The sequence below is a fragment of the Bos taurus genome, chromosome 5, assembly GCF_002263795.3.
Source record: "Bos taurus isolate L1 Dominette 01449 registration number 42190680 breed Hereford chromosome 5, ARS-UCD2.0, whole genome shotgun sequence".
In the NCBI taxonomy this organism is placed as follows: Eukaryota; Metazoa; Chordata; class Mammalia; order Artiodactyla; family Bovidae; genus Bos; species Bos taurus.
Window position 1 is genome coordinate 85,081,072 of NC_037332.1, and position 25,256 is coordinate 85,106,327.

At 42.0% G+C, this 25,256-nt stretch overlaps 1 protein-coding gene across 7 annotated transcripts in view; it reads left to right on the forward strand.

The window, feature by feature from the left end:
• BCAT1 (branched chain amino acid transaminase 1) overlaps positions 1-25,256 on the forward strand; it is a 123,962-nt gene that overhangs the window by 23,999 nt on the left and 74,707 nt on the right. For 2 of the 7 annotated variants that reach the window (NM_001083644.1, XM_059886188.1), the window contains 1 exon segment: positions 18,214-18,285. In NM_001083644.1, the coding sequence (NP_001077113.1) occupies positions 18,214-18,285 (72 nt within the window). 7 annotated transcript variants of the gene reach the window in all.

Consider the following 25,256-nt stretch of genomic DNA (forward strand, 5'->3'; position numbering starts at 1 on the left):
GACATGGAAGCAACCCAAGTGTCCATCAGCAGAGTGAATAAAGAAATTGTAGTATGTACAGATACATATGCAATGGAATATTATTCAGCCAAAAGAAAAAAAAAAACTTTCCATTTGCAACAACATAGATGGAACTTGAAGGCATTATGCAATGTAAAACTGAGTCAGACAATGAGAGACATATACTGTATAACCTCACTCACATATATAGAATCTAAAAACAAAGAAAGAAAGAAACAAAACCAAGCTCATAGATCCAGAGAACAGATTGGTAGTTGCCAGAGATGGGTTGGCGGCTGGGCAAAATGAGTGAAGGGAGTCAAAAGGTACAATCGTCCAGTTATAAAACTAACTGTGGATATAATGTACAGCGTGATGGCTGTGGTCAGCAACACTGTGCTGCATAGTTGAAAGTTGCTAGGGGAGCAGACCTTGAAAGTTGCTAGGAGAGCAGATCTTGAAAGTTCTCATCACAAGAAAAAAAATTCTGTAACTATGTATGGTGACAGATGTTAAGAAGACTGGATGATCATTTCACACTATATGCAAATATAGAATCATTATGTTGTACACTTGAAGCTAGTATGTTATCTGTCAATTATACCTCAATTTTAAAAATATATAAGTATAAAATACATGTGCTCACACTTTAAAACCATCTTTTTCTATGGCAGAAAGTAGAGTGGCATGAGAAGTGCAATTCTTTCCTGTTGAGCCTATTTTTATACAGTAGATGGGTGCATTATTGTAAACTTATAACATCTACTTACATTTTGTAAACTAATCATACTCAAATGCACACAGTAAATTGCTACTTAAAAGCCATCTGTGGTAAAATTGTGCATTGTAGAAAGCCTGTATCTGTTTTGTAAATTGAGACTATCATATATTGGACTTAGTTTAGTGGGAAAAATGTATACTGTCATCATTAGAGCAAAAGAGCTTCCATACCAAGTTTTAAAAGCAGAGAAAAAAATTAACCAGGCTTTTTGAAGCAACTTTTAGTTTACTTGAGAATTGCACCGAATCCAAGCATTAAAGCATTAATGGAAAACTGGTCTTCTCTATGTTGCTCCAATAATCTGAGGGAAGGCTAAAAAGCCCGTGGACCTCTTAGGACAATGGTGGAAGTGCTGCCCACTTAGGGTGGTCAGTTTGCCAAGAGGATTTAAGGGGCATTTGAGGTGAAACTACCACTTCTCTGCCAAACAGCAGGACTGAGTGAAGACCACACGGTCTATTTGTAGCAAGGTGAAAGTCCTGTGGTTCCTTTCATCTCTCTAAAATTAGAAATAATTCCAGTTTCACAGAGGCCAAATTTTCTCAAATACGAAGATTCAATATGAGTTGTCACCATAATAATTATAACCAACAGAGAGGGCTTACTGTATGCCAACACAGGCCTTACGTGAATTACCTCATTTAGTCCTCATGAAAACTCTATTTATTAGCATTTCACAAGTGGAAAAACTGAGACACAGAAAGGTTAAGCAACTAGACCGCGCTTGCAGAGCCACTGAATCTGGCTGGCAAAGTTACTCCAGAGTCTACTTGCCTTCTGACTGCGTTATAGGGTCTCTCTATAAACTTGATAACTTCATGTTAGAAAAAAAAACAGCTATAATATATTCTGTTCATAAGTTTGCAAAATGCTCTAACTTACATATTTCCTTTTTACCTCTGTAGGGAAAGTAGCTGAGATTCCGAAATTAATGTGAGGTTTACTAGAGCCTGTTATACAGAGTGAAGTAAGTCAGGAAGAGAAAAACAAATATCATATATTAATGCATATATATGGAATCTAGAAAAATGGTACTGAGGAACCTATTTGCAGGGAAAAAAATGGGGACCCAGATGTAGAGAACAGACTTCTGGACACAGTGAGGGAAGGGAGAGAGTGAGACATATGGAGAAAGTAGCATCGAAGTGTGTGTTTTACTGTCGTGTGTAAAATAGATAGCTGGTAAGAAGTTGCTGTGTATTACAGGGAGCCCAGCCTGGCGCTCTGTGATGATCTAGAGGGATGTTCTTGCCTGGAGAATCCCAGGGACGGGGGAGCCTGGTGGGCTGCCGTCTATGGGGTAGCACAGAGTCAGATATGACTGAAGTGACTTAGCAGTAGCAGTAGAGGGGTGGGTTGGGGGAAAGGGGGGGAGGAAGAAGAGGGAGGGGATCTACCTATAATTATGACTGATTTGTGTGGTTGAATAGCAGAAACCAACACAATATTGTAAAGCAATTTTCCTCCAGTTAAAAATAAATAAAAAAAAAAGAATGTGAGGTTTAGAGATATTAGGTGATTTGCCCAAGGTTACAGATCTCCTAGATAAGGGAACTAGAGGTTGAAACAAAATCCTATAATGAACTTGGAACTTTTGATTTATTGAGATTCAGAAAAAGTTCCAAGGGACATTTCTATTCAAAAATGTGTGGAAGTTAGGAGACATAGGCCAAATATCTTGTAAACAGATAAAGGTTTACAAGGTTCAATATATCTATGACAGGGAGCTTTAACAAACAGCCTCTTTAAAATCTTTGATTCTTTAATGACTAACACAATTGAGTTTACTTAGCTATCTGTTTTCTTCTTTTTCTCCTTCTCTCCTTATATGCATCTTTGTGTAAAACAGATCAGCTTATTTGTCCATTTTTTTTTTAATTGTCACACTAAGTTTCGTTAACATCCATTATATCATTTTTTAAATTGAAACAAAAACCTGGTGGACTTATACATTCAATCAGTTTATTCAGAAAATATTTTTTGAGGTTCACATAGTTGCCTGGTGGTGCACTAATCACTGGAAATCCAAAAGAGAGCGAAGTCACTGCCCAGATGAGAGAAAACTGTGGTGAAGTGTCATAAGAGCTCTAATAAATGTAGGTTAAACAAGCATCTCCTAACTGGGGGTCCAGGAAGACTTTCCAAAGCACCACCAAAGATGATTGACTTTCAGATCCTCAGCCTTTATTTATTTAAGTCTTTCCCAAGTTCTGCCTGCAGGAAAACATCTGAGAAGCAAGCAGCTTGTTAGTTCTTTTTCCCACCTCCCTTCTCACAACAGCCCTTCTCCCATGCTACAAAAGAAAAGCTTTTCTTTCATTCACTCCAAATCACCCAGCAAACCACAAGAGCACGAAGCAATGGACAGTTCAAGGGATTGTGTCAATAAAGCCATTTAGCCTTAAGTCACCATAAACCCACTGCAGGGCTTCACTTCTTTGTCTTATTGCTGTTTTTCACTCTGAGTGGAGAATGGCATTAGAAGCAGGAAGTTTTGGAACTTACCTGGCAGTTCAGTGGTTAAGACTTTGCACGTTCAATGCAAAGGACGTGGGTTCGATTCCTGGTTGGGGAACTAGGTTCCTGTTGCATGTCGGAAACAAAAAAAGGGAGCAGGAAGTTTTGGTGTGTGTAGTGAAAGTCTGAATTTGGACCATGTTTAAGATCGAGGCAGCAGAAGCAATGACAACTTTTGTTGAAGGGCCTTATCTCTTCCATTCCCTGACTCTGTTTAATGAATCATCTGGGCTGGCGAGGAACACTGAAGAAAGCAGGTCATTGTTTTTCCAGGTGACAGACACACATGTCTGTCTTTTAATCTCTCCACATTAAAATTAGAGGATTTGAGGTTTATAAAAAGCCTGCTGTAAATGACAGATATCCAAGGCATGCCCTTGGCCTTTTCACCTTGAGAAAGCTTGACAGCCTCACATTCCACTTGCTTGCATTTCTCTTTCATACTCTGAATGATCTCAAAGAGTAGGCGGTGATAAGTTCCCTGTTCACAGTTCTGATAGGGAAAGGCACTTCTTAGAGTAAGAGACTTATCTGAAAGAAGCTAGTATTTTGTATTTTCTTGAACATATGTTACACTCACAGGAAAAGCACTTTCATTAACTTTTTCCAAGCATTCACTGTACTCCAAAATACCTAATTTTCCTTTGCTGTGTATCTTTTGCTTAGGTCGATCATCAACCACTTCTCATTTTTTCCTATTTACCTATGTATTTATTAAAAGTAGTTTATCTTAATGGGATTATGTTGTGGATTCTACTGTAATTACTACTTAACAATCATGACTAAAACTTAATACATCTACCTTGGTCATGGTCCAAGCAAGGCCTTTTCTTTCTGCTGTTAATTTCCTCAAAGTAGATTAACTTGTGCTCTTAAAAAAGGGAGCAGCTGCTTTTGGTGGAAAACAAAATGTTCTCTAAAACAATCCAGGATATAATACCTTGGATTTTAAAAAGCAAACCTCATTTATTTAGGATTAATTTATCCCTCTCAGAAGTTGATATGTGGTTCTATTTCTGTAAAATGCAAAATTATAAGCGTAATTGTTTCCAAACATGAAATGAAATTTCTAATCTTTCTGCCTGGAGTCTTTAGGTGTCTGTTTCTCTGTCCACCTGTCACTCCTTAGAGTATGTCGAGGTGACCCTAGTGTAGAGACTTGCCATGCTAGGGGTTTCTTCTGTGTATCAAGGAAAGTGAGAAGAGCCAGTGAGAGTGAGGGGAAGGGCAGGAAGGGCGAGAAAGCAAGAACTTCAGGACATGCAGAATCCACTGAGGGGTCTGCACTCTGTCTGCAAGCCCAGTGATGTTAAAGTGGGTGTGCACACCCAGAATGTGAACGGAGACTACTGGGGTGTCAGAAGCATTGATTATGTTTTCTCTAACATCTAGGAAAAAGTAAAATTGTACTAATATTTAATTCACATGGATTGACATGGGCACCCTCTACTTAGTCCATCAGATGGTCATACTGTCACCATCTGAGCAGTGAGTGTCCTGAGGGAAGGGGGAGAGTCTCCTGTGTAGCCTCAAGGATTCACCCTCTTTCAGCAGAGTGGGTTGTGACTGGCAATTTATATGAGCTAGGTTAAGGGGCTTTGTTGTGTGGATCATAACAAACTGTGGAAAATTCTTAAAGAAATGGGAATGCCAGACCACCCTACCTGCCTCCTGAGAAATCTGTATGCAGGTCAAGAAGCAACAGTTACAAGTGGACATGGAACAAAGGATTGGTTCCAAATTGGGAAAGGAGAACATCAAGGCTATTTTGTTGTCACTCTGCTTATTTAACTTATATGCAGAGTACATCATGCGAAATGCTGGGCGGGATGAAGCACAAACTGGAATCAAGATTGCCAGAAGAAATACCAATAACCTCAGATATGCAGATGACACCACCCTTATGGCAGAAAGTGAAGAGGAACTGAAGAGCCTCTTGATGAAGGTGAAAGAGGAGAGTGAAAAAGGTGGCTTAAAACTCAACATTCAAAAAACAAAGACCATGGCATCTGGTCCCATCACTCCATGGCAAATAAATGGGGAAACAGTGGAAACGGTGGCTGACTTTATTTTCTTGGGCTCCAAAACACTGCAGAAGGTGACTGCAGACATGAAATTAAAAGATGCTTGCTCCTTGGAAGAAAAACTATGACCAACCTAGACAGCATATTAAAAAGCAGAGACATTACTTTGCCAACAAAGGTCCATCTAGTCAAATCTTTGGTTTTTCCAGTAGTCATGTATGGATGTAAGAGTTGGACCATAAAGAAAGCTGAGCACCAAAGAATTGATGCTTTTTAACTGTGGTGTTGGAGAAGACTCTTGAGAGTCCCTTGGACTGCAAGGAGATCCAACCCATCAATCCTAAAGGAAATCAGTCCTGAACATTCATTGGAAGGACTGATGCTGAAGCTGAAGCTCCAATACTTTGGCCACCTGATGTGAAGAACTGACTCATTGGAAAAGACCCTGATGCTGGGAAGGATTGAAAGCAGGAGGAAAAGGGGATGACAGAGAATAAGATGGTTGGATGGCATCATCGACTAGATGGACATGAGTTTGGGCAAGCTCCAGGAGTTGGTGATGGACAGGGAGGCCTGGCGTGCTTCAGTCCATGGGGTTGCAAAGGGTTGGACACAACTGAGTGACTGAACTGACCTGAACTGAAAGGGCTTTGCAGACAGATTATGTCAGCCAGTGTTCACTGATGATCCTTGAGAAAGGGACAACTAGCTTGAAAAGATTTCTGCAAACAGAAGAAAACAAACACAAACAAAATTCAATGCATATGTCATCAAAGAGTCTACAAATAATAAATTCTGGAGAGGATGTGGAGAGAAGGGAACCCTCCCATACTGTTGATGGGAACGTATGGAGCTTCCATAAGATACTGAAAATAGATTTACATTTGATCCAGCAACCTCATTCCTGCATATATCCAAAAGAGATTAAAAAAAAATAATAATTTGAAAAGATATATGCACCCCAGTGTTTATAACAGCACTATTTACAATAGCTAAGACATGGAAACAACTCAAGTGCCCATCAACAGACAATTGATTTAAAAAGTTGTGGAGATATATATAATGGAATATTATATATATATATATATAATGGAATATTACTCAGTCATAGAAAGAACAAAAGCTTGTCATGTGCAGCAACATGGATGAATCTAGAGATTTTCTTACTAAATGAAGTAAGTCAGACAGAGAAAGACAAAGATTATATAATATCACTTATATATGGAATCTAAAAAATAATACAAATCAACCTATTTACAAAACAGAAACTGACTCACAGACATAGAAATCAAACTTATGGCTACCACAGGGGAAAGGAAGGGGGAGGGATAAATTAGGATTCCAGGATTAACAGATACACCCTACCATATATAAAATAAACAACAAAGATTTACTATACAACATAGAAACTATATTCAATATCTTGAAATAATTTATAATGGAAAAGAATCTGAGACTGTATACCTGAAGCTAACACAATATTTTAATAAATCAACTCAGATGGTAAAAAATCTACCTGCAATGAGGGAGACTCAGTTTCGATCCCTGGGTCAGGAAAATGCCCTGGAGTAGGAAATGGCAACCCACTTCAGTATGCTTGTCTGGAGAGTTCTGTGGACAGAGGAGCCTGGAGGGCCACAGTCCGTGGGGTCACAAAGAGTCAGACATGACTGGGTGACTAACACTAACTACCATAGTTAAATTAAAAAAAAATAATCAAGTATTAGTGATATAAAAATAAGGAAATAGCAAAATCAAAATAGCATGATTTTTCCAATTCTTATTACAACTTTTCCATTATCCATATTCCAAGATAGAAATTTTGACGATTTAATCAGAATTAACAAACAGTGGAGCACAAAATTGTGGTATCATCAAGAAGACTATTTGAAAGGGAATTCTATCAACTGTCATTATTGATTACTTAGCCCTTCTGTATATTTGGCCTTTAACCAAGGATAGTATAAGAAAACAACCATAATTCAGAAAATATTTTAAAATGCTAATTATTTCATGTTTATCTCATCTTTTTATCCCTATTTTTGTGTATGACATTGTGTATTAAGTTATTTTCATAAATAACTATATATGTTAGGCTTGCATGCTGTTTTGGTTAACACTGCTGTATAACCAATTACCCCACAACTCTGTGGCTTAAAATGTTTTACCACAGTCTGTAGATTATCTTGGAGAAGGCAATGGCAACCCACTCCAGTACTCTTGCCTGGAAAATCCCATGGGCAGAGGAGCCTGGTAGGCTGCAGTCCATGGGGTCGCTAAGAGTTGGACACGACTGAGCGACTTCACTTTCACGCATTGGTGAAGGAAATGGCAACCCACTCCAGTGTTCTTGCCTGGAGAATCCCAGGGACGGGGAAGCCTGGTGGGCTACCGTTTATGGGGTCGCACAGAGTCAGACACGACTGAAGCGACTTAGCAGCAGCAGTAGATTATCTGGGCTCAGAGTAAGGCTTTTTTTTTTTTTTAACTTTTTATTTTATATTGGAGTATAATTGATTAACAATATATTCATTTCAGATGTACAACAAAGTGATTCACTTATACATATACATATATCTATTCTTCTTCAAATTCTTTTCCCATTTAGGTTGTTACATAATATTGAGTAGAGTTCCCTGTGCTATACAATCCATCCTTGTTGGTTATCCATTTTAAATATAGCAGTGTGTACCTGTCAATCTCAAACTAACTATGCTTCTTCTCTACCCTTCCCCCCTAGTAAGCATAAGTTTGTTCTCTAAGTCTATAACAGCAGAGTAGTTTGCAAAGGGCGAGTGCAGCAGCCTCAAAATATAGTGTGGTTAGCTTTTATGGGTTGGGTAATTTCATAGGCTAATAAGTGGGAGGATTATTCCAATGATTTTGGGGAAGGGATGGAGATTTCCAGGAATTGGGCCACCACCCACTTTCTGGTCTTTGGACATGCCTTGAAACTGTCATGTCACCTCTGGGTGTGTCATTTAGCTTGCTGGTTGAGGATCAAGTCAAGTTGACTTGTCTGCCATCTTGGATCCATTTGATTCTAAACATTTTATGTTGTGTCCTTGAGCTATGTCATTCTTTCAAAAGTTGGACCCTGCCCTCTTCCTTCCTGTTTCATCCCTCCCTCAGAGATTTTACTCCCATATTCTTATGGGAACCTGAAGGATGATGGTCCATCTTCTGTAGTTGCTTCAAGAAGAGCAGAGTAGTTTTAACCTGAGGTTTCTCATGTGGTTTTGGTCATCTGAATGCTCAACAAGGCTGGATGCTCAAGATGACAACTCCCACAGCTGACAGCTGATGCTGGATGCTGGCTGGGAGCTCATTTGGGACTGTTGATTAGTGAGCCTATATGCGGCTTCTCCCTTATTTGGGCTTCTTACAGCATGGTGGCGGGGTACCAGGTGCGGGAGTCCCAAGCACCTTCCAAGAGGAAGATGCAGAAGATTCCAGGCCAGTTACAGTACATGCCTAAAACAGGAGCAGCATCATTTCTATTTCTGTCCTACTCTATTGGTTAAAAACAGTCACAAATTCAGAAGGGTAGGGGGAAACTCCACTGCTTGATGGGGTTGAGCAGAAGAGCATATGCATGGGAGAAAATGTAGTGGCTAATATTTGGAAAACACAGCCTACCACACATGCTGCAATTTTTACTGATGGGTTTACGGTCATAAAACCTGGAGCCACTGGAACAAGACAGACTTGTAGGTGAGATCACAACCTTGAGGACAAATTGACTTAACTAACAGCTGTTTCATCCTGGGAAATTTAAGTAATGTCTCTGAATCACTGAAAATCAGAAAGTAGAACCTGTGGCGGTGTGTAGGGGAGAGGGGTGAAGGGGGCTGTTTGGAATACTAGCTGAGAAAATGTGTACCCAAAGTGTTCCAGAACCACATTTGGGTCCACTGGCCCATGTATGATAAAGTCAGTCTACTGACACCAGCTTGTGGTGAAGGAAAGTTCAATGTTTATTGCAGGGCACCAGCGAGGCAAGGAGTCCAGGACAGCTAGTGCTCAAAGCACCCAAGTTCCCTGGTGGGTTTCAGCAAAACATTTTTAAAGTCCAGGTGAGGGAGGGATGTTCAAGTCTATGTGATCAGCTGGTGCATAGTAATGATGGATTGATAGTGAAGTAATAGTAATAGGGGGTCACAGCATCAGTCTTTAGGAACCGATAGGTCTGGGGACTACATGCTTATGATTGTCAATTATTAACTTCTCCCATTTGGTGGTGGTTTTAGCCTCTGTAAAACAACTTGACATATGCATTAGATACGATTATCTAGGTACTTCAGAGAGGAGCTAAAGCAGAGAATATGGGGGAGGGGTCTCTCTCTAGAAGGCCCCAGCAGGTCTTCACTGGGTTACAAAGTACCCAGAACATTGTAACTGGCTCAACTTGTAGCAGATATCATTACGGTTTTGAACTGGGGAGTGACTGGTTTAGAAAAAGCTTTTCAGAGCAAGCACTTTGATGACAGCATGGTGGATGTAGGAAAGCAGGGAGGAGATGGGAGGTCAAGAAAGGAGCGGGTGGGGGTATCTCTTGTGAGACTGTGGCCAGAAGAGAGGGGCAGTGATGGAGAGAAGCTGGGGGAGAAGAATGATATGCAACCCAATGAAGAGCAGCCTCTGCTTGCTGAAAATGGAGAACAGTGCATGCACAGCAATGAAGACCCAGTGTTCCTAAAAATAAATTTAAAATGAAAAAGGATAGCTTTTTAAAAAATAGCTTTTTTCAAACTCAAAAGAGGTTAGTCATTTGTTCAAGATCATAGAACTGATAAATGATAAAGCCAGGATACCAACCCTCAGCTGTGATCAAACGTGTTACAATGCTCCCAAACTGCACTAAGACCAGAGCCACACATGGCTATTTAAATGAAATGCAAATGAATGAAAATTAAGCAAAATTAAAACTTCAATTCCTTAGGCACACTGACCACATTTCAACTATTCAATATCCACACATGACTTGGCACAGAGACAGAACGTTTCCATCATCAGATTGGAAGGCGATCCAATCCCTTAAAAGTCATAATACGTTGAAAGCCTATAGGATGGCTGGTTAAGAGAAGAGATGAAATAGTGGAAGAGAAGAGAGGAAAAGGAGGGAGAAAGATTTTAAACAATTTTATGGAGAAAGAAGCCTAGATCTAGAGCCCTGTTACATTTGTAAACTTTAGTAGCTAAAATTTCAAAATATATTAAAGACATACTTTTAAAAAATTTGAGAGCTGCAATTCAACAGATAGTTAAGTCTCATTTGTGTGCCTGGCATTGGTTGAGGGGAGATTGCTAAGCAAACAAAATAGACACACTTTCCCATCCTTAAAAGTAGAGTAACTTTAATCAAATAATTAAAATAAAGCATGACAGTTATTTTGTAATGGAAAGAATTCTGTAGAAATAAATAGCAGAGGGGTCCATGTAGCCTAGACAGGGCTCAAGGATCTTTCCCCAAGGAAGTGCTATTAAGTAATCTGAGAAAGGAACTGTTTCAGGGAGGAGAGTGGGGTGTGAGAGGATGGTCACTTCGTGGGTCACATCTGAGTGCCTCAGACGGCTGCCAAGTCTGAGTTCTTGGCTTCACATGAGAAAGAACTCAAGAGTGAGCCATAGTAAAGTGAAAGAAGGTTTATACAAGGAAGAAACACACTCTGTAGACAGAGTGTGGGCCATCTCAGAAGGCTAGAGAGGTGCCAGGGTATGGGGTTATCAGGTTTTATAGGGGTGGGTACTTTCATTTTCTTGGGCTCCAAAATCAGTGTGCACAGCGACTGCAGCCTTGAAATTAAAAAGACACTTGCTCCTTGGAAGGTAAACTATGGCAAAACTAGACAGCATATTAAAAAGCAGAGACATCACTTTGCTGACAAAGGTCTGTATAGTCAAAGCCATGGTTTTTCCAGTAGTCATGTACAGATGTGAGAGTTGGACCATAAAGAAGTCTGAGCACCGAAGAACTGATGCTTTTGAACTGTGGTGTTGAAGAAGACTCTTCCAAGGGACTCAAACCAGTCAATCCTAGAGGCAATCAGTCCTGAATATTCACTGGAAGGACTGATGCTGAAGCTCCAATGCTTTGGTCACCTGATGTGAAGAGCCAACTCATTGGAAAAGGACCCTAGTGCTGGGAAAGATTGAGGGCAGGAGGAGAAGCGGAACACAGAAGATGAGATGGTTGGATTACATTTTTGACCAAAGTCCAGGAGATAGTGAAGGACAGGGACTCCTGGTGTGTTGCAGTCCGTGGGGTCACAAAGAGTTGGACACGACTTAGCAACTGAACAGCAATAAAAATTTCATAGGCTAATGAGTGGGAGGAGTAATTCCAGCTTTTTTTGGGAAGGGGTGAGGATTTTCAGGAATGGGACCACCATCCACTTTTGATGCTTACGGTCATGGCACCTGCGGGTGTGTCATTTAGCATACTGATGTGTTACAATGACCCAGATAAGATGATGGTGTGATCACTCACCTCGAGCCAGACATCCTGGAATGAGAAGTCAAGTGGGCCTTAGGAAGCATCACTACGAATAAAGCTAGTGGAGGTGATGGAATTCTAGTTGAGCTATTTCAAATCCTAAAAGATGATGCTGTGAAAGTGCTGCACTCAGTATGCCAGCAAATTTGGAAAACTCAGCAGTGGCCACAGGACTGGAAAAGATCAGTTTTCATTCTAATCCCAAAGAAGGGCAATGCCAAAGAATGTTCAAACTACTGCACAATGGCACTCATCTCACATGCTAGCAAAGTAATGCTCAAAATTCTCCAAGCCAGGCTTCAACGGTACGTGAACTGTGAACTTCCAGATGTTTAAGCTGGATTTAGAAAAGCTAGAGGAACTAGAAATCAAATTGCCAACATCTGCTGGTGGTGGTGGTTTAGTTGCTAAGTCATGCCTGACTCTTGTGACCCCATGGACTGTAGCCTGCCAGGCTCCTCTGTCCATGGGATTCTCCAGGCAAGAATACTGGAGTGGGTTGCCATTTCCTTCTCCAGGGGATCTTCCTGACCCAGGAATTGAACCTGCATCTCCTGCACTGCAGGCAGATTCTTACCAACTGAGCTATGAGGGAAGCCCATCATCCATTAGATCATTGAAAAAGCAAAAGAGTTCCAAAAAAAATCTGCTTTATTGAGTATGCCAAAGTCTTTGACTGTGTGGATCTCAACAAACTATGGAAAATTCTTAAAGAGATGGGAATACCAGACTACCTTACTTGCCTCCTGAGAAATCTGTATGCAGGTCAAGAAGCAACAGTTAGAACTGGACATGGAACAGACTGTTTCCAAATAGTACATCAAGGCTGTATATTGTCACCCTGCTTATTTAACTTATATGCAGAGTACATCATGAGAAATGCAGGGCTGGATGAAGCACAAGCTAGAATCAAGATTGCCAGGAGAAATTTCAATAACCTCAGATATGCAGATGACACCAGTTATGGCAGAAAATGAAGAAGAACTAAAGAGCCTCTTGATGAAAGTGAAAGAGGAGAGTGAAAAAGTTGGCTTAAAACTCAACATAATGGCATCTGGTCCCATCACTTCATGGCAAATAGATGCGGAAACAATGGAAACAGTGAGAGACTTTATTTGGGGGGGCTCCAAAATCACTGCAGATTGTGACTGCAGCCATGTAATTAAAAGATGCTTGCTCCTTGAAAGAAAAGTTATGACCAACCTAGACAGCATATTCAGAGAAGGCAATGGCAACCCACTCCAGTACTCTTGCCCGGAAAACCCATGGACAGAGGAGCCTGGTAGGCTGCAAGTCCATGGGGTCGCTGAGAGTTGGACATGACTGAGCGACTTCACTTTCACTTTTCACTTTCATGCATTGGAGAAGGAAATGGCAACCCATTCCAGTGTTCTTGCCTAGAGAATCCCAAGGACGGGAAAGCATGGTGGGCTGCCATCTATGGGGTCCCACAGAGTTGGACACAACTGAGGCGACTTAGCAGCAGCTGCAGACAGCATATTAAAAAGCAGAGACATTATTTTGCCAACAGATGTCTGTCTAGTCAAAGCTATGATTTTTCCAGTAGTCATGTATGGATGTGAGCGTTGGAGTATAAAGAAAGCTGAGCGCCAAAGAATTGATACTTCTGAACTGTGATGTTGGAGAAGACTCTTGAGAGTCCCTTGGACTGCAAGGAGATCCAACCCATCAATCCTAAAGGAAATCAGTCCTGAATATTCATTGGAAGGACTGATGTTGAAGCTGAAACTCCAATACTTTGGCCACCTGATATGAAGAACCGACTCATTTGAAAAGACCCTGATGCTGGGAAAGATTGAGGGCAGGAGAAGAAGGGGACGACAGAGGATGAGATAGTTGGATGGCATCACCGACTCAATGGACAGGAGTTTGAATAAACTCCCGGAGTTGGTGATGGACAGGGAAACCTGGCGTGCTGCAGTCCATGGGGTCGCAAAGAGTCGGACATGACTGACCTACTGCACTGAACTGAACTGAGAGCCCCTTGGACGTTTAGGGAATCAAGCCAGTCAATCTTAGGGAAATCAACCCTGAATACTCATTGGAAGGACTGATGTTGGAGCTGAAACTCCAGTATTTTGGTCATCTGATAACGAGCAGCTGACTCATTGGAAAAGTCCCTGATGTTGGGAAAGATTGAGGGTAGAAGGAAAAGTGGGCATCAGGGGATGAGATGGCTGGATCGCATCACCCATGCTATGGACACGAACTTGGGCAAATTTCGAGAGGTGGTGAGAGACAGAGAGGCCTGGTATGCTACAGTCCATGGGGTCACAAAGAGTCAGACATGACTAGGCAACTGAACAACAAACTCTCTAAGGCACTACCAAAGGCCACTACCTGGTTGGCTTTTTGCCTGCCCTCCCAGTCTCACCTTAGCTGGATCACCTCCTCGGATGTCTCCTCCAGCTCTCATCTTTTTTTTTTTTTTTTGGCTGTGCTGGATCTTCGTTGCTGCAAGGGCTTTTCTCTAGTTGCAGAGGCTACTCTTTAGTTGCCGTGCTTGAGTTTCTCACTGCGGTGGCTTCTCTTCTTGTGGAACATGGGCTTTAAGGCGTGTGGGCTTCAGTAGTGGCAGCTTGAGGGCTCTAGAGCACAGGCTCAATAATTGTGGCATGCAGGCTTAGTTCCTCTTAGTCATGTGGGATCTTCTCAGATCAGGGACTGAGTCAGTATCTATCTCCTGCATTGGCAGGAGAATTCTTTCCCACTGAGCCACCAGGGAAGCCCACCCTCTTTTGTAAGCTCCACATTCCTTTCCTTTTTAGAGATGTCCTTCCTGGCTGGAACTCACTTTCATCCCTGACGCTCTTCATCCTTTCTTCCTGTAGTGAATTTTTTTATCCAAATCTTTCCTCAAGGATTCCTTGCCGGACTTTTCTAGGTCAGTTACATTTCATCATTAGAGGCTCTTAAGCACAGGTAGCACTAGCCACATATGCATTTTCACATTTGCAGGGATTAGTTAACACTTTTAAACACAAGTAACATTTTTCTATTTGACTGGAGACAATGGTATATAACAGGATGGAGGTGTGCTCACCCTGCATATCCAGCACTTAGCCCAGTGCAGGCACAAATGTTACACACTTAATGAATATTTTAGACTTTTGACTGTAAGCACATTACTGCTCACAAGAGAGGCGGACTGAAAAAAAATAGTATTTAGGAGTCATCAGAATATAGGTGGAGCCATAAAAATGCTCATGAAGCAAAACCATTGGGTTGAGCAAAATGAAGGCTATTAGGAACCTTGCTTAGGTGGAATAATTGAACAGAAGTCAAATTATAGTCACTTGAAAGGGAAGGAAGTAGCAGCAGTTAATAAAGATGGTGCTTTCCCACCAGAGTCTGGCTCTGAAGGGGAGGAAAGAGGAAAAGTCAGGGGGGCCCTGTAGTAATTTTTTAATAACATCATTCATGTATGATACAGGCTTTCTTGGCTGAATAGGGAGGGTTTACAGGTCCTTAATGGTCACTTACAGGTCATTCCTTAAAATGGCAAGGAAATCAGAGCTGTTTAGTATCTACCTATAAAATAATAACCTATAAAATAATTGAATGAATAGTAAGGTATAGACATTTGTGCTCAGTTGCTCAGTGATGTCCAACTCTTTGTGACCCTATGGGCTGTAGCCTACCAGGCTTCTCTGTCCATGGGATTCTCCAGGCAAGGATACTGGAGTGGGTTGCCATTTCCTTCTCCAGGGAATCTTCCCCATCTCTGGACCCAGGAATAGACTCCCAGTCTCCTGTGGTTCCTGCATTGGCAGGCAGGTTCTTTACTGCTCAGCCACCTGGGAATCCCCATACACATTTAAACCAGACTTTTGAATGCAAATAAGTTGTTTGAAACTCTTCAACTAAGCGTTTCTTATTTTTATGCTTGGGGTAGGAGTACACTTAATTTGTATTTTCTTTCAATAGTTCACAAATATTCTTGCATATACTTAATCTATATTTTCTCTTAATTGTTCAAAAGTATACTTGAGTATACTTAATCTGTATTTTCTTTCAATTGTTCAATTTTACATCTGTTTAACAAGAGACTCTGGTTGCCAGTGACATGTGACCTGTTAGGGCTCCACCCCAGCCTAAGAGGCTTTTCTATGTCTAGTATGGAGGGGAGAGAGGAAGGGAGAAGTATATGCAATTTCTGGGCGATAAGATTACAGCTATATTGACTTTGCTGCTGCTGCTCTTAAGTCGCTTCAGTCATGTCTGACTCTCTGCGACCCCATAGACAGCAGCCCACGAGGCTCCCCCGGCCCTGGGATTCTCCAGGCAAGAACACTGGAGTGGGTTGCCATTTCCTTAACCACCCTCCCACTTTCTAAGATCAAATCAGCACAAGTCACCACTTCCTATTCCTTTAAAAGCCCAGAAAGGCTCATAATTTAATCTGACATTGCTCCAGGAGCACACAGCAGACAATAGCCATTACATTCTTCCTTTTCCTTTTCCGATGTCACTTTCCCAGCTCAGTTTCTAAATGTTTTTATCACACGCCTACAACAAAAAACTGTCAAAGCCGCTTGGTTAGGAGCTCGTGGTCTACTTTGCCTGAAACCGATGGATGGGGGTGGAGGGGTCGTAAGTGGGTCTAAGTGGCCTTGAGGTCTTTGAGCAGAAAAAAGTTTAACACCCCAAGTTTGCAAATCCGACTTGGTTGGTGGTGAAATCCAAAGCCTGGATTCACGTTCTCCTTCAGTTTTGGGGGTCAGTGGCAGATAACCGTCCAGGCACAACTGGCAATCCCGTCCAGGCACAACTGGCAATCCCAGTTGTAAGCTCTTTGGGCAGGAGAGGCGGAGGGAAGCAGAAACTGCCTTTTGTGGGTTTGTCAAAGGAAAATCTGTCCTAAAGAAAACTAATTTACCACAGGTGGCTTCCCCCGGGCAGAGGGCCCACCGTGGCGTTGTTTGGTAAATAAGGATGCTTGCTCAGTGCCTGCTCGCGGAAAGGCGCTCCTGCACTCTCGTGCCCTGGGGGCTGGGACTAAGGCTTGGAGTTTCCCGTCTGGAGGATCAGTTTCTCCCCCAGGGATGATGGAGGGGCTACGCTGTTCCCTGCGCCTGGTGGCCGGGGCACCCGGGCGGTGGCGGCCGGTTCCGCGCGGTGCGTGCGCTGGGGCTTGGCCGCTCCGCCCGCTTTCTCGTGGAGCCGGGCGCAGCGTGTCGCCGCCGCTCTCCGCTGCCGCGCGCCCCGGAAGGCTCCCCATGGCCAGCCCGCCCCCCGCCGCCGCGGCCTTCGTCCCTCAGGTACCCAGACCACAGGCTTTCGCGGGGGTGGGAGTAGGAATAGGGGTGGGGCAGATCGGACCCCAGGCTCTCGGAAGTCCACGGGCCTGGCCGGGCGCGCAGCTGCTGTTTCCCGCACCATCCTGCCTCGCCTTGCACCACCATTCTGTCTCCATCCGGGAGTCTCCTCTTTCCCCATCCCTGCCTCAAATCTAGAGTCCCAGTCTGCGAACGCCTCGGAGAGGCCCCCGCCAGCCAGATCTAAAAGTCCCGCCGGTGACCTGCTCCGGAGCGAGGCGCGGACAGCCACCGGGAACGTGAGGGTCGCTATGGAATCCGCTTTGGTGGAAGAGGTGGGGGCGGCGGGGGTGGGGCGGGGGAGCAGAGGGAAAGGAATTTCTGGGCTGCCAGAACTGACAGCCACATCCTGCGTGCCTTCGCCACCCCAAAATATTTTGCCCGTAGCCTTTTGCCTCCCTGAATCCTTTTCTTCCTCTCTTCCTTAGTGATGTAGCAGATTAGGTTTTTTTTTTTTTTTTTGAAAGTCAGTACCTTTTCCTGTTCGACCTGTTTCCATTGCGTCCTTAAGTGTTTTTAAAATTTTACTCCCTCATTCCATGAGTTCTGTCCTTAACGAGTGTCCTTGAGCCTGCATTGGAGGACCCTACCCGTGGAGAAAATGGTTCACTCTGGTCCCCATCGCTTTTCCAGGCTTGCTATTGTGCGCCCGTGATCGACAAGACCACGAGGCTGAGTGCGCCCAGGAGATTTCTCTGTTAATGGCTTTAAGCCCTAATCTAGACTATTTCCTCGGATAAAAGGGAGACAATTACTTTCTTGTTCTTTGCTGGTGAACCCTGGCGCTTCAGAGCGAACCTGGAATTTAATCAGTCTGCTCGAAGCCAGCGGTGGAGGACAAAAACAGCCGCGACCTCCGACAGGGCAGAAAGAGAAGGACAGCTCTCGCAGGACGCTCTTCTTTGGGGCTGGTGCCTGGGTGTTTGATTCTCCTTTTCCTGTTTGCTTGGGGACCAGACCCGAGAGCAGCGAAGGGTGTGATGGTGAGTGATATTGATTACCCCAGACCCCAGTGAGACGCCTAGTTTTAATTAATGGATTTAATTCTTCTTTAAGGATTGCAATAATGGATGCTCCGCAGAAGGTACCGGAGAAGGCGGATCCAAAGAGACGGTGGAGACTTTCAAGGTAAGTTACTTGCCAGAGGCTGAGTGAAACAGCAGTTCAGTTGAATACAGCCATTTCTTGTTGAGATTTGGGGCAGTTTTCTCCGCACAGGTTTATACAATAATTGAAATAACCTGCCATGCATTTTAAATTCCACTCTTCTGGGGAAAAAGTCATATGGGGAGCAGTGTAGGACAGTCGTATAAAATTACCGGGCAGTTAATTGCTTCTTTCATGAATTATAAAAGTTTTCTTGGAAAATAACCAGTTTGTGACTTTCACCTTGAGGTTTATCTGATTATATAATACTTTTAACCCTTCACCCTATTTGTGGAAAAAGCTAAACTCATTTGTTTCCTCTTTAAGCAGCAGCTAACATTTTACAGTTAAAAAAAAAAAAAGGTATTTCCTTCATTTCTCTCTAAATTCTGGAGTTTATATATTAAATAACCTTGTACTTCACAGAGGAATAGTGAGAAGCAAGAGAGAAAGAATCTTGTAAAGTATTTTAAAAATCATAAGAACATAAATGTAAGGTTTATTATCATTTTCTCCTTAATTCATTATCTCCACCTATTCCCGACTCCTCCAGGCCATGGAGATTTTTTCCTCCGTGGCTTTTCTTTTTTCCTCCTTCTGCTCTTCTGCCTGTTTCAGTCACTGTCAATTGTCATCCATAGCACTGAGTGTCCTAATGATCTCACATCCTGGCAGGGTTCAGAGACGGATGAGACTTGCTCATCAATTTCACACGTACCCAGCTCTTACTATGTGCTGGGGATTGTGCTTGGCATTAGAAATCCAAAGATAAATTTAATGTAAGATCTCTACTCTCAGGATTTTTTAAAAATCAAAATATGATATAGTAATTTCCTTACTAAAACGTTTGTGAATTTATTTGTTCGTGTTATTCCTTGTCCTTTAAAGATAGTGTCCTCTAACCCAACAGTAGATAGATATACGCTGCTAGTCTATGAAGACTAAGTTCTAATACATTTTAGGGACTTAGATGTTGAGATATGGATCCTTGAAAGAATGAAATAAAAAGGATTCTTACTTGATAATCTCTAAGGGTCATCTTATATAGTAAATTCCTCACAGGCTATAGATTAATGAAAAAATTTCCCCAAAGGCTTTTATACTTTTATACATAGAAGAATTGTTTGCAAAGTGAAAGGTTAATTCATCATGTAAATAATCTTCTCTTTGTTAATTTAAATTTCTATACTTTAGATTTTAGTTAAGGGGAGTGTATTGATATTCTCCAGGCCACAATACCGGAATGGGAAGCCTTTCTCTTCTCCAGGGGATCTTCCCAACCCAGGAATCCAACCAGGGTCTCCTGCATTGCAGACGGATTCTTTACCAACTGAGCTATCAGGAAAGCCCACTGATATTCTATGCTTATGTATTTGCATATCAAAACATCAGTGGTAATTGTGGTTGAATTCACAGTGCAATGTGATGAGGCAAATGAAAAATGAAACCGGTAATTTGTGGGGCAAAAAAATGGTGGATATTACAGGACCATGTTGGCTTTGGACTTTTTCTGTTTCCTTCTTGATCACCTCATTTATAACTTCAAATTGCCTTTTGATCTCTCTTGGGTAGTTTTCATATTGTATCCCTTCTCCCATTTTGATACAGTCGTTTTATTTTTTTTTTAACTTTTTATTTTACATTGGAGTATAACCAATTAACAATGCTGTGATAGTTTCAGGTGGACTGCAAAAGGACTCATTCATACATATACATGTTGATACAGTAATTTTAAAGTAAAGAAACCATTTTCCGAGAGTCCGGTAATGAGGTCCCTTATTACTGGGAAATCCTAGGGAATCTTTCTGCGGACTCCAAGGTTATCTTCGTTTCAAGGAGATCAACTGTCTGTTTCTTCCCCTTCCCTTTGCTTCCGCAGCCCAAATTCTCTCCACAGCCCTAACTCTCTCATCCGTACAACTTCCTTATTAGATTTTTAAAAAGTGTCTCTAAATGATAACAAATGTAGCACCCATGGCTTTCCAACTAGAGCAAGACAGATGTGCTTGTTTTAAAGTTACGCAATTTCTAAGGGCTTCCCAGGTGGCACAGTGGTAAAGAATCTGCCTGCCAATGCAGGAGACGCAAATGACACAGGTTTGATACCTGAATCCAGAAGATCCCCTGGAGGAGGAAATGGCAATGCATTCCAGTATTCTTGCTTGGGAAGTCCTGACAGTTGTAATCCAGAGACAGCCTTTGAAAGTTTAAGTGCCAACTCAGAAGTACTGATGGCAATTGGATGTTGCTTGAATTCAGAGCTAATAATAGCCCTCAGGAGCTCTTAACCTAGTTGCACTAGCCTGGTGCATGCTTCCCCATCTCAGAGCAAATGGTTCCTCAACCACACATTTTGTGTCAAGAAATGGTTGTTTTTTAATATTTGTGTCAAGAAATGGTTGTTTTTTAATATGCCCTATTTTTGTCATATTTCATGTTGTTTCACAGACCAGTCATTGTGGCCTTACAAATTTTTCCACAAGTGTATGTTATGAGACATCCTGACTTTGAAATCACTGGAGAACGTTGGAGCATTAGGAAGAGACAGAGTAATCATGAAGGAGGAAATAACATGTTACAAATATTGTTATTTTATCCATCTTTAGAAAGGAACTATAGGAAAAAGATGGCTTCTAAAGAACTCTGATAAAAATTGTGCAGAAAATTTGTTTCTTTTACATGAGTGCTCTTTTCCTCTTTGAACTGTACTTCACATCTACTCAAACCAGTCACACACCTGCATGTTGCTTGCTTAATTTTGAATTTCATTCAACTGTATCACCTCGTTGTTTATATTTAGTTTTCTTAGGTAATTTCTTTTTGCATTCAGGTTAACAGCTGTTATTTTTAGTTTCCAGAATTGCAGAAATTTTTGTCAGTGAAGGAAAATTGGAGTTCTTGATGAAATTCTGAAGGCACCTATTAGTGTGCTATTTTACAAAGCTGCATATGGGAGCAATCCTCGTGTACAAATCAGAATGTTAGAGGGTTGCAATTCACTTCATTAACAAATTACATGTCTTACAAGAAGATGTAGTAGTTACTGAAAGGAAACTAATACCTAGCAATATAATCATTTATTTTTGATTTCAAGCAACTTAACTAGTATTAGCAAATTATTACAGTAGCACTAGTTGAACTTAAAAACATAAAAAAGGCTTTGCCATTAACAGTGAGTCCCACCCATTATGGGTGGTCTTAGAAGTATTTTGAAGAGAGGATTCAGAAAAGTATATTCTAGGCCCAGATTATTATTCAAGTTGACTCTGTAAGGGTTTGAAATCATGACAACAGAAAGGACTTTTATGATTTATAGTAAGTACAGGTTTTTGTTTTCAGTTTTGTTTTTCCTATAGCAGTGTATTATGTTGAGATATCCAAAACCATGAAGATCAATCCAGGTTTAGAACAGAATTAGTCAAACATATTTGATATGATACTGTGCTAAACGAGAGAGGCCAATATGATCAAGAGAAATGACTCTCTTTCCCAATTGTTTAAATCAATCCAAGGGACTTTATAGAGGAAACCAAGCACTTGGGAGAGTGAGCTGTCTATATCAAAGGGTTGCATGAGAAATGGGTAAGGCAAGTGGTTGGTGGTGGAAAGCTGAGGACACCCCAGACTACTGGGTTGGGTAGGGGTTCTGGTTTCCACACTTAATGCTGGAGGAAGAAGGGAGGGAGTTGAGATAAGCTGGAGGTGCCTTATGTTCAATTTTACATGTGCAAGAAATAATGGAAAAAAAGAGGTGAGAGTGGGAAGGTATCTGCAGCCGAGTTTTAGTCCTTCTGTCTATTCCCATGTTAGACAAAGGCGTATAAACAAGAATTCCTAAGTGCTGAGGCGCTGTGCGCTGGGCTAATGTGTACACCCAATACAGCCCTAGACGTGCTCAGTTGCTAAGTTGTTTCTGACTCTTTTGTGACCCCGTGGACTGTAGCCTGCCAGGCTTCTCTGTCCATGGGATTCTCTAGGCAAGAATATTGGAGTGGATTGCCGTGCCCTCCACCAGGGGATCTTTTTGAGCCAGGAAACGAACCTGTGTCTCATGCTTCTCTGTGTATCCTGCATTGGCAACGGATTCCACTGAGCCACCTGGGAAGCCTCATGTACAGCCCCAGACATATTCCTGATTAACAGAACTCTGGTTTTATTTGCAGCTCTCCGACCAACCCTGAATGACAAACCTGCATTTCAACCTCTCCTGCAGCTGAAGATATCAGTGTGATACATTTCTAACCAATAAGGCATAAGGGAATTTCTGAGAAAATTTTGCTTTTGCGACCAAAGGGTACAGATTTGTCTGGTATTGTCCTTTTCCTCCCCTTTCTTTGGACTTTGATTAGATCCTTGGGCTTCCCAGGTGACACTAGGGGTAAAGAATTCGCCTGCCAATGCAGGAGATGTGGGTTCAATCCCTGGGTTGGAAAGATCTCCTGGAGGAAGAGATGACAACCCACTCCAGGATTCTTGCCTGGAGAATTCCATGGACAGAGAAGCCTGGTGGGCTACGGTCCATGGGGCTGCAAAGAGTCGGACACGACTGAAGCGACTTAGCATGCACACAATGAATTTGCTAGCAGAGGTCATCTCTGGAAAGTGTAAATGTGATTGCCAGGTAAAGGTTAGAGATTTTTACTTTTCATTTCTCTTTCCTTCTTTTAGTAGACTTTTTTGAAAAAATTAATGATTGAGAAGTCAGGAAGTAGAAAGCAATATGAATATCAGACATAGGTACCCAATTTTGAAGGAAATATTATGTGTTCCATTTTGGACATACTCATTTTGAGATGACCAAGTTCCTATGATTGTGAGAGAGTACGTGGCTTTCAGTAAGAATTCACAGATCCGTTAGATCTGACTCTGTTGCTGGTTCTCAGCTGTTCCCGTGCACTAGCCTGTCCTGGAGAGTTTTGAACTGAAGAGTTTAAACTGAAATTGATGTGGAGCCCCACTCTTGAGTCTCTTTTTCACTGATGTTACGGTAGGGCATGGGCATTGATATTTTTCTTAAAAAAATAAATCCTCCCAGGTAAATCAGCTCAGTAGCTGATGCTGGGAACCATTGCTGTTTAAGTTGATGAAATTTTCAGGAAAAATGGTATGGTATGTTTCTCAGCCCTGACTACAGTTAGAATCTACTTGGATAACTTAAACAAACAAGCACAGTCCTGCTCCATTCCTCTGGGATTTTAGAATGGTGTCCAGCTTCGTGTTTTTAAAAACTTCTGCAATTAAGTCCAATGTTTTTTCAGGATTGAGAATCTCTGATGCCAAGGGGGAAGTGTAGAGGCTCAAAGAAAAAAGCTCAATATCACCCAGATTCTCTTATTTTACTGGTGAAACTCTCCTCCTTTCAACTTTGCTCCTTCATGCTTCATAAAAACAGAAGCAAATTAAAACATGGTAGCCATGCCTTAATGGCTCCTACAAAGTACCAGGAATGGAGAGAGAAACTTGGGTTACCTCAACTGCCAGCAGTGTCTGTGGTAAAGGTCCTGGGGAAGTAAGAAAGATGGGGTACAATCTTGGTTGCACAGAGGCAGAGTACATGGAGAACCGAAATGTCAATCAGTATACAATGGGGTGGGCTTCCCAGGTTGCTAGCGGTAAAGAACCTGCCTATAAAGAACCCTTCCATCTAAAATAAAATCTCCCTGAACTCTGGAGACATGGGTTCAGTCTTTCAGGAAGATCCCCTGGAGGAGGGCATGACAGCTCACTCCAGTATCCTTGTCTGGAGAATCCCATGGACAGAGGAGCCTGATGGGTTACAGTCCATAGGGTCACTAAGAGTTGGACATGACTGGTGTGACAGCATGTGCACACACACACACAATGGGGTAATTGGTTCTCTCAGCCCCTCCCTTTCCCTACGCCAGCAGTCACAGAGCCTCTAAGATTTTCTGTCAGTTCACTTCCCCCGCATCCCTGTCACACTGACTCTGCTGTTTCCTGTTCCTACCAAGTGTGTTCCCACCTCAGGGCCTTTGCACTTGTTTCCTCTGCCTGAAATACTTTGCCCCTAAATCTCTATATGACCTACTGTCTTCATTCAAGTCTCTGCTCAAATGTCACCTCATCTGGGACGCCTTCCCTAACGCTTCCATCTAAAATAAGCATTCTCTTTCCCACTCTGTCCCTTTAAACTTTCCTTTTTTTCATAGCACTGATCACTTCTTGACATCTGTTTATCTCCTTATTCTTTTTTGTTTGCTTTTGTGATTGTGGTTGATTTTATTTTGTTTCTTTATAATTCTTTAGTCTTTTTCAAATATTTGACAAGTAACAGATACTGCATTTATAATGAGGAAAAAAAGTGCCATTTGTGAAGGAATTTTTAAAAAAGAGTAGAAGAACTCCACAAGGTAATTAGGCCAGCTCTGAGTTTTCCAGGTATTTGTTATCTATAATCATAATATGCTGCTGCTGCTGCTAAGTCGCTTCAGTCGTGTCTGACTCTGTGTGACCCCATAGACGGCAGCCCACCAGGCTCCCCCATCCCTGGGATTCTCCAGGCAAGAACACTGGAGTGGGTTGCCATTTCCTTCTCCAATGCATGAAAGTGAAAAGTGAAAGTGAAGTTGCTCAGTCATGTCCGACTCTTAGCGACCCCATGGACTGCAGCCTACCAGGCTCCTCCATCCACGGGATTTTCCAGGCAAGAATACTGGAGTGGGGTGCCATTGCCTTCTCCGAATCATAATATGCCTGCCTTCTTTTTATTTATGTTAAAAATCTTTTTTTTTTAATTTAATTTAATTTTTTTAATACCAAAAACATTTTGTGTTTGAGTATAGCTGATTAACAATACTGTGATAATTTCAGGTGAATAGCGGGACTCAGTCATACATATACATGTATCCATTCTCCCCCAAACCCCTTCTGTCAAGGCTGGCACATCCCCCTGGCCCAAACCACTTATTCTTTATATTGTTTTTCCCCCTCAC